General features: G+C 36.3%; 1 protein-coding gene across 2 annotated transcripts; it reads right to left on the bottom strand.

Moving 5' to 3' along the window:
- Nucleotides 1–2,218: 2,218 nt before the first annotated feature.
- Nucleotides 2,219–9,803, bottom strand: LOC101164976 (nuclear receptor subfamily 2 group C member 1). Of its 2 annotated transcripts, none has more exons than XM_004069539.4 (14): nucleotides 8,630–9,803; nucleotides 7,202–7,322; nucleotides 6,827–7,060; nucleotides 6,610–6,688; nucleotides 6,344–6,523; nucleotides 6,108–6,258; nucleotides 5,745–5,841; nucleotides 5,490–5,674; nucleotides 4,791–4,944; nucleotides 4,570–4,691; nucleotides 3,766–3,908; nucleotides 3,462–3,599; nucleotides 3,262–3,367; nucleotides 2,219–3,153 (listed from the first exon to the last, which is right to left on the bottom strand). In XM_004069539.4, exons 2-14 carry the CDS (start codon nucleotides 7,271–7,273, stop codon nucleotides 2,982–2,984), a joined length of 1,833 nt encoding a protein of 610 aa, XP_004069587.1. In that variant the 5' UTR covers nucleotides 7,274–7,322; nucleotides 8,630–9,803; the 3' UTR covers nucleotides 2,219–2,981. The 2 variants fall into 2 exon arrangements, with proteins under 2 accessions (XP_004069587.1, XP_011474255.1); XM_011475953.3 differs by having other exon boundaries at nucleotides 8,812–9,803.
- Between the last annotated feature and the right edge of the window lie 42 nt (nucleotides 9,804–9,845).

The following is a 9,845-nucleotide window of genomic DNA, read 5'->3' as shown; positions in this document are numbered from 1 at the left end:
CATTTCCCCCAAAATTCAGCAAATAACAGAAAAAAATAAAACATTTATTTTATCTTAATGTAAATATTAATCAATTTAAATTACAAATTACAAATTTGTAGTTTAAGTAATAAAATATTTCCTATTCAGCAAAGAACAAGAAGAAAAAAAAATCAAACATTTACATATATGCACGGTTACTTTGTTTGACTTTTTGAATTAACTTTTTTTACATTTTTCTGACATTACATGTAAAAATTTTAATCATAAATTGATTAATAACTGGTGGTCAATGGAGTAAGAATTTAAAGTATTGCAACATATTTTTCCAACTTTATCCCTAATTGACAGAACTGCTGAAAACTAAAAGAGCACATTTATGCATTTAAAAAGGTATATCACTAAAATAATTTCAGATTGAATTAGAAAAGCTTAAAATAAATAAATTAATTGTGCTTCTGCAGGCATTTTAGTAATATAAGTCTAGTACTCTGCAACAGATCCTTTTATGGATTGCATGTTGTGTAAATAGGAAAAAGATAAATATTTCATGAGCTATTTATTCAGAAATTACAGAAGTTTATTGGTGTTTAGACAATTAAAATGGATGACCTGTCCAGGATGTCCCCTGCCTTCTCCCACGAGGCTCCAGCAGCCCCGTGGCCATGAAAGGGATAAAACGGCTTTAGAAGAAGAATGAATAAATCATGTACATATGTTAATAATTTAAAGTATTTCATCTGGAAAAAAGAGAATATCTATAACATCGAAAGAATAGAAAACCTTAATTAAATTCCAATCTAAAGACTTATAAAGGTGTTTAAGTTCTTCCAACTGTTTTGTAGCACATCCACAGATACTAACTCACACAGAGAGCCAAACACAATTAGTGCATGGGAACAGTCCAGTCTTTGATTTCACTTCCATTTGTTCTGCCTGGAATGAGCTAATCCACCTTAGCAATGAACACAAAAGACCAATGTTGCATCACAAATCCCTCAGCCTTTGCAGCTGTGTTATATTTGCTTTTCTGGATTGCGTGGATGCCTTATGATTAGATAAGAGAAACTGCAAACCTCCTTGTGATTCGTATCAACATGTCAACGTCTGTGGTTCAGAAGCAAATCACAAAGTCAGCAATGATGTGCAGAAACACACTCTAAGAAGACCCCCCCCCCCCCCCCATGGACTTCCAGAAAACAGCAGCATTTACGTGCTCATCAAGTTTTAATGCCACTATCGGTGGTTTTAATTAGCTAGATATGCTCACAGTGTGACTGCAGCAAAGACCAGCTTTAGAGACAGCGTCTTCTATTCTGCAGAGCTGTGATGAAAAATTCATCAGCTAATAACAAAAGCTGAAAGTCTGATCCCCTGTAAAGCATCCTGGGACAATTTCCACAGTGTTGTTACTTGACACGAAAAGGAGGAAGGTTGGGATACAAATTTTGAATTATTAATCCCGCTACATGTGAACAATCAATTGTTTATAGGAATAGAAAGAACTTCTTGGAAGCCTAATACCTTATAACATTCCTGTAGTATTTTGCTGTTGCTTAAAATACTCTGCGTGTTATTTGTCAAAGCTCTTGAAATAACCAAGAAATTTCTTTGAAAAGTTTGCATTCAATCCCGGAGAACCCAAGGCAGATACAATTAAGATCCCTTTCTTATTTGTTTCTTTTCATTTATTAGATGTCTTTTTTTGCCACCCAAAATGAACAAACAAAAATACAGAAAAAAACTGCTCTTTGCTTCTCCAGGGTTTAATCACAGAACTTTTAATTAAATATGTCAAATATTTTAAAATTGTAATTGTCATTTTCTTACCATCAACTTTTATTTCAAAACTCTTTTAAAATGATCTATACCATCGATGCTATATATTTGGCTCTACTATAATGATAAGCTCTTTATCTATAAAATAATTTTAGGCAAGAGTATCAAGGTACTACTTACTTTGCTTCAAAATTACCTCTGTAGTTTTTAGAGAATTGAAATTTTATGCACAAAGGTTTAAAATGTGGTTTCTGAATCAGGATTTCAGTGATTAAATGCTTGTCTTCTGCCATTATTAGGTGCAGGTTTTGGAGATCAGACATATGCAACGATGAATAAAAGTAACTGTTTCATCTTTTTGCTGTTAACCTTTTTGAATAAATATACCAAAATTGACTGCCTCCATCGCGTTTTCCCTTTTGAATTCATGCTGACAAAGCTCAAGGAATAAAAGTCAAACTCATTTAGATCAACTTTTATTTGGCGAAATGAAAAGGAAACTTGAGTGTGGAAATAAGTCACAAATGTGATTGAAAAATGCTTTTTTTTTTCATTTTATGACTTTTCTTTATGATCTGTTTACATTCAGTTTTTTTTTCGTTCATATGATTTCATAAAATGATGGAATCCACAGATTTACCAGGTGCTCCTCCCTTTCAGATCACCTAGTGTGTCATATTTCCAGATCTATTGTTCCTTCAGAGGCCATACTTAATCCGATTGATTCAGCCAAACCCTTAGGGTCTGCAAACATGCATGCAATAAAGGTTAGAACCTTTCAAAAAGTTTTTTTCTTCTTATTATTACTAAAAAATAATAATTAAAAAATATGACCATGTAGGAAAAGCAATGGCAAAACAAACAAACAAACCATGCAGATTTGTTTTCTGTACAAACCAGATCTTGAGAAAAGACAGGCTTGGAGGCAATGAAGCATAAAATACTATACAATAAAAAGTACAATCTACTATGCAGGTTTCAAAGTTTTTTCCTGGATGATTACAGGTTGGGAGTCTTGCCTGGTACTGGAGTTTATCTTTTGCATGAGCTGTGCTCTACCAAATCAACTGAGAGGTTAGAGGGGGAAAAACTGCTCTTTCAAAGATGATGCGTCACAACTATAGCAGGTTTATGGAACTGTTCAATAACCTGCAGAGTTCTTTGAATCTTTTGGGAGTTAGGGATGGGGTTTTTTTTCCCTCCACCACAAATGACACAACTGGTCAGACGCCAGAGACTGCTTGGCTGTTGTAATCAGTGGACTCCATTTTGAGAATGTATGGGATGATGCTGTCGATCTGAACGTTCCCGATAAGCCCAGCAAAAAACAGCTCCTCGGTCACGGCTGCGCTTATCAGCCTGAGGGCAGGAAGGCGCAGCAACAGCTTGGATAACCTGGAAGTAATGACCGGGGAGAGGAGAAACACAATTCAGACATCAACAAGCTGTCCTGTAAAGAGGGCAAGGGCTTTATTCGACAATTGCTTTTCTTAATATACAAACCGATAAGAGTCTTCGGGATAGGTCCTGGTTATGTAATCTTGCAGCTCCGTGTAAGCTTTTTCCTGGAACATTTCTATCTGTGGTATGTCGTCTATGCCTGGGTGATCTGCCACAGAGAGAGAACACATTATACATGAAAACATGCTAAAACTCCGTCTGAGAACAGATCTCTGTGTTGAAGTTGTTCCGTTTCCACACACCAGGACTAAAAAGAACAATGGCTTTCAGGTAGGCGTATTCATACGCATCGGGGGCCAGTTTGGTCATGCTGTTGCAGAACTCCTGCATCCTCCATATGTGCTCCATGACAAGTTTACCTCTTTCTGGGGACAGTTTTTCTGTATGGAAAGAATTGACAAAAAAACGCCTGAAATTGAGAAATGTATAGTAGCACAAAAATTAAACTCAACTTGATCGTCAAAAACATATCTTTTTTGACGACTTACTTCCCCCTTTAGAATTACACTACATCAAGTCTTGCAAGAGGCTAAAAGCAGCTCTTACCTTCCTGTAGGCTGGTCTGCAGATGGTTGATAATGGCACCGAGGATGGTACCAACATTCATAACGTTGGAGCACTGTGCCAGACCCAGGGCAAAAAGTTCATTCCAGCAAGCTTTTATCAAGTTAATGTCATTATCTTGACCACTGAAAAGAGCAGAGGGGTAATCTGATTACAAAGGATGGAAACAGCAGGAACAATGTGTGACAGCAATCTAGCAGCAGATGCTATTTACATGAATGAATCCCCTTCTACACTTTAACAGACCCAAACACCCAAACAACCAAATATATAACTAATTATTTCTTCACTTATTTTACTAAAACTATAAAACTCTTTTTTTTATCTTAGTTTGACCAATAATACGTAAAAACCTATCAACTCTAGCTGAAACTACAGTAGAGTACATTAAGTATTTCCTCTATAAATGCTTTGCAAACAACAAACACAAGTTTATTTGATGTCCTTTTTTTTTATTATGCTTAAAAATGTTTGGTTATGTTTGTTATAACGCCACACAAAAAGACAAATCATGTAGGAAAAAAAAAACCTGCTGATAAGTTGTGCAATTTAAAGCCCCAAACTGTGATGGTAAAGTAGGAGCTTATTGCAGAAACTCTGGACTAAACATCTAAAAAACAATTTGAAATATTGATTTTTAACTCGATCCAACAGACTTTGTGGATCAAAATTTGCAAACAACTGTTTGAAAGGAACCTAAGATCTAAAGGACACAAATAAATGCTTCATGTTTTTAATGACAAACATTTCAGACAAAACTAATAAAGTTTAAAGTAGTTCTCTTACGCAAGGGTTTGAAAGGCTGGTATGGAGCGTGCCCAGTGCATAGACAGAAAAAGTAGCCGCGATGCAGACTCACAGATGTAGTTAACATTGAGGTACTCGGGTACAGGCAAAGGCATCATGAGCTGTGGAAACAAGGATTACAGAAAAACGGGTTATTTTAAAAAAAATAAATGACAACTTTAAAATCGGAGGTGGTAGCCGATCAATGAATGTGCTTTTGCCTTGAAAGGGATATGACTGTCAGACAGTAAGGATCCCTCCAGTTCCACTACGGGGCCCGACTGGTCTCCTGACATCAGCTGCATTGTGGCCTCCAAGGACTCTCCTGCTGAACCGTCACACGGGTGCAGGACTTTGGCCAACGTGTCAAAGGCCCTAAGGTTGGAAGACACATCCTCATAATATGGGTTTTGTTTTTATTACACATGCAGCACTGGATTTCTACTGATGCTGGATGTTTATTTAGCCGCTTCAGTTTTGTTAAATTAAACATGAAACTGTAGAGCAGCTATTCTTCACCTTATTTCCATCTGGCAAAGTAAAAGGTCAAATACTAAAACAAATTGTTGCTTCCTTTTAGGCAATTTTTTTTTGTAAAAATCATCAAAAATGTTGATCTTAGTAAAAGCTTTTGCCTTTTCTCAAAAGATCAGATCTTTTTTTCCATTCCATAATACTGGAAATATTTTCCAATGAAGGTTTAAACTTAGAGAGTTTAAACAAGGGAAAAAAGTGTGAAAATGGTCATGTCTGTTGGAAAAAAAGTGTATAGTGGGGATTTTAACAGCACTAAAACATCTACAATCCGATTTTACCCATCGATGGATATATTTGGAATGTATCCCCCCACGAAATACTGTAACATACACACAGATTGAAAAAGCCACCAAATGTTTGTGGTTTCTCAGGACAGCGCTCACCTTGAGATATCATTTGCACTTTGATCGTCACCCTGGATGTCTGTCATCGAACTGTCACCGTTGCTCAGAGTTTCAGCTCCTATTAGGTCACTATTGCTGTCGTTGGTCACCCTTGTCTTGTTGATGTGGGCAAGCGATGTAACAACATTTGCCAGTGTCCCCAGATCCCCCTGGGATGGGTCATCCTGTACAGAAAGGGAACAAACGTTAGACGTGAACTAAAAGGCTAAGAAACACGCATTTAGTCGGAAATACCTTTTCAGAAGAGGCTGGAATCATGATTGTGTTTTCCAGCCTGGCTAAGGGCTGTTGGATGTTGAGTAACATGCTTGACTCCAGTAAACTTGTGGACCTAAAGTTGAAGATTTGACCATTTATTAGAAAATATATCAAAAAAAGTTTGTTGCTTATGTAAGTACATTTACAAATACTAAACACTCAATCAATATGTGTGTTAAAGTGGTTCACTATTTTAATAATTTAAGACAAAAACATAAATAATTCTTTAATGGTCCTTTTATGTTCAGATTAAGATGGTTTATGTACTAGGCTTTTAGTATGCATCAAGTAAACCTCTCAGCAGTGTAAGTGCCTAATGTTGGAGTATATCGCACAAACCTCGCAGTCTCCTTGTCAGACACAAAAGTAGGAGTAGCAGCTAGTGGGCTACACAAGTTTTTGCGAATGTAGATCTTTTCTGTTGAAGCTGCACAGTTCACAGATTTTTCTCTGGTGGCAACTTCTACAGGCTTTCTTTCACACTGAACAGCTAAAAAGGGCAAAGAAAAAGAACAAGTTCAGATATGAACCCTGAGGTTAATTAGCACATAAATAAAAGTGAATGAGTGTCTTACAATCTTGCTTCATTCCCAGAGCTATGCATCGCTGTAGTCGACAGTACTGACAGCGGTTTCGGTGTAGCTTGTTAATGGCACATTCTCCTGAACCCCTGCACGTGTACATCAAGTTCTTCCTTATACTGCGCTTAAAAAAGCCCTTACACCCCTCACAGCTGACTGCTCCATAATGACGACCTGAGAGCAGAAGAGAAAAAACTTGGTGAGGTTATGATATCCACATTTATTTAGATAAGTCACTTTAAAAAAAAAAAAAAAACTACCTGATGCCTTGTCGCCACAGACAACACAATACTCCACAAGAGGCTTGGCAAGAGACTGGTCTGTACCTTCAGTAACAAACTAAAGAACAACACAAAATCAAAAGAATTAACAACAACAAAGTTACCACATATTTATCTTTTGGACACTGCACGTGTTTGAAATAGTTTCCCACCCCCTTTTTTCTTTTTTAAAGTCTGCAAACTCTTTATGCAGTACCTGAATCTGCTGTCCAGCCAGCTCAGGGGAAGCAAATAAGAGCTGATTAACTCCAGATCCATCTGGAGTAGCAAGAATGACCTTGTTTGGTGAGCCGTCCTGCTTGGCCAGAATCACTTTGCCGCTCGAGGAATAGTCAGCATTTGCTAAGATAAACTGCTGCTTTCCAGGGGAGGGCGGTTCTATGGCGGTGACGATCTGGATCTTCTGTCCAGTCTGCTGATCGGTTACAATCTAATGAAACGAAAACAAAAAATCTATTACAGAGAGGTTTATTGTTGATTTACTGTGAAAAGATATGTTTGTGCAACCTTCCATATCACTCAATTTAACCACAATAACAGTCTAGTGACTGTAAATAGAGCAAAGCATTACCTGGATTCTATGTCCCAAAGCTATGCTGTTGTCTGAAGACACAAGCTGTATCCTTTGAGTCTGTCCATCCATCCTGATTCTACACACACCTTCCTCTATTGCCCCTTCACATCAGTGCAACCTGAGACCCAAGACAGATCAATTATTAGACCGCATTTTTTGTCTTTCAGATCCTGTGAATTGAAAATGTGTTATGCATGATAACAAAACAGATGGTAGTCTGACTGCAGCAGAGAAAAACAAAACAAGCATGCACATGCTCAGAGGAATTCGGACAATTAACAAATTGAGTCATTTCTTGGAAATTAGATGCAGGCATGTATATAAAAATATAGAATTTAAACATAAAAATAGGCTGATTATATTTTCTTTATCATTTTAGTATGTAAAGTATCTGGATATTATAATACACAGTGCGCAACACAGCAAACTAATAAATGCATCAGAGAAATCTAACTGCTGGACACACTAATAACTACAATTTTATGGGAATACAATGAATCACAGCACAATTAAAAAATACTTTATACACTGTAGACTGTAATCTGGTCAATGACATAACCATCTTATTAACTATGTATATAAGAAGAGTTGGGAAAATTTGGATAAAATGAAATTTAACCTAATATTTATATGGATGATCTGTGCATAATCAATCTTCCTCCAGAAAAAATATTTTCCCTCTCAAATCGTTCCTCTTAGCAATAAGGGGTACTATCATGTTTAACCAGCTACATACAATTATTTCACTATTTCTGAAATATGTTTAGAGACAAGTCACGTTTTGAAAGAAAATAAATGTTTGTAACAAACAGGTGTTTAATAAAAGCACTTTTCAACTAAATTTCTATAAAATAATTGTGAAAATAGATTTGGCCTGAGCTCAATGACGCTGGGTAGCGTGGGATAATTTCAAGCTAAATATCTCTATATAGAGCAATGAACAGAAGGGTAGGACACCGAAAAGACAACAAACGAGATACAACTGACTGACTGCTGTGAAAATCGATACGGAAGATAAAGGTATTTCTTTTCCTGTAGGTGAAAGGTCAACATTGAAGGGTTAAAGCATGCTAGGGTTCAAGGCCCGTCGCGCAGGCTCGCAGAGATAACGGCTGCACTCCGCTTCTGACAATACGGGCTTTATGTTCAGGCATTGAACTTCCACCGCGGTCGGCATTTAAGAAAATCATCCGGTGATTTCATTTTGCGATTTGTTTAACGAAGCTCACAACAGCCCTTTTAATTTGTACGGCAGTTTTAGTAATCAGCGTTAGCATAGTGGCTAACGAAAGCACCGTTAGCCTAACGCAAGTTTGACAGCTAACTAGTACGACCGGGAAATTGCGTAATATTTAACAATCATGCGTCAACAAACAACGTGCGTTTCCCTTTAGTAATAGTGTTAAAGGAATATTGCAAACCTACCTACTTCCTGAACGCAACTTTAATTACCGAGTTCTGGACGATGATGCTAACAGGCTAAGTTAGCTCTTTGCTATGTTGTAGCTAATGGCAGCTTCGCTGCTGCGAAGCACCTTCCTTCCTGTTTACAGGCAGCTCTCCATAATGAACCTCTCCAGTTTAAACCATTGGGAATCTGTGCTTACCTTTTAAAATAAATATACAGATATAAAAAAAATCAATTTCTTTCAATAATTTAATATAAAAAAAACTGCAGTTGTGGGAGGGTCAGAGTTCGTGACCTTTCTTTCATTAATAAAGGATGTTTGCGCATGCGCAGTCTGGTGGCTGCCTGTCTGGTTGAAGGTGTTATGTGCAGCTATAACCGAGGAAACGATGCAGTAATAGAAATACATTAGAATTAAATGTTTTTCTTCTGTTCCACTTGCTGCAAAATGTTTGTTATTCAACTATGGGTGATTTAAATGGGAAAAAGACCCAAAAAACACACTCTTCTAAAAAACTGTATTGATAAAATTAATTAATTTAAGTTTACATCAAATTTATACAATTAAAGACACTAAGAAGATTTAAGATAAACATAGGAGTCTTGTGCTTTTTTCTAGCAAAAAGACCATTTTTCATTTAGTTTATCCTTGCATGTACACAAACAAATCTCGGTCCTATTTAGAAGAATTTATAATTACAAAATTGTATGCAATTATTTAATTAATAATTTTTATGGCATGTTATACTTTAAATGACATGGTTTTTCCAAAAAAATTGATAATTGTTATTCAACTGTTAAGTATTTTTGTGAAATTCCATATTCACAAACATACATTGTTCAATTAACAATCTTGTTTCAATTATTCCATCTGGACCCTGAACATATTACAACATAATAGAACACGTACAATATATCGGCTAATAGAACATTTCATCTTTTAAAAGAACTGCATACTTCTTTTAATATTCTATGTGCAATAAAATACTGTAAATGTTTGACTGTTAATCTTGGTTGTTGATTAGCAGGTTGCACAGTATTTGTAGTGTTTTCTTTTAGTTATTGTCTTGTGCCTAGTTCAGAATAGAGTTTGTTGAAAAAAGAAAAGGTACTTCTGTGTTTCATGTGGCAGTTTGAAAAGCCTTTGTTGAATGGTTATGGAATTACATAAAAAGGCATCTTCTCATCTACTTTGATCAATCAAAACATGTGTAAAATAAAACCTATTGTCAG

This window comes from Oryzias latipes, chromosome 6 (assembly GCF_002234675.1).
Source record: "Oryzias latipes chromosome 6, ASM223467v1".
NCBI lineage: Eukaryota > Metazoa > Chordata > Actinopteri > Beloniformes > Adrianichthyidae > Oryzias > Oryzias latipes.
This window is presented reverse-complemented; position numbering and strand designations above follow the sequence as displayed.

Bases quoted from the DNA above. Each gene is read 5' to 3' on its own strand.
- LOC101164976 (XM_004069539.4), bottom strand. From the start codon at position 7,273: ATGGATGGACAGACTCAAAGGATACAGCTTGTGTCTTCAGACAACAGC. The intron at 6,689-6,826 runs GTACTGCATAAA...GTTGTTCTTTAG, and splicing joins TGGCTGGACAGCAGATTCAG to TTTGTTACTGAAGGTACAGA. The intron at 5,675-5,744 runs GTATTTCCGACT...CTTTCTGTACAG, and splicing joins TTCCAGCCTCTTCTGAAAAG to GATGACCCATCCCAGGGGGA.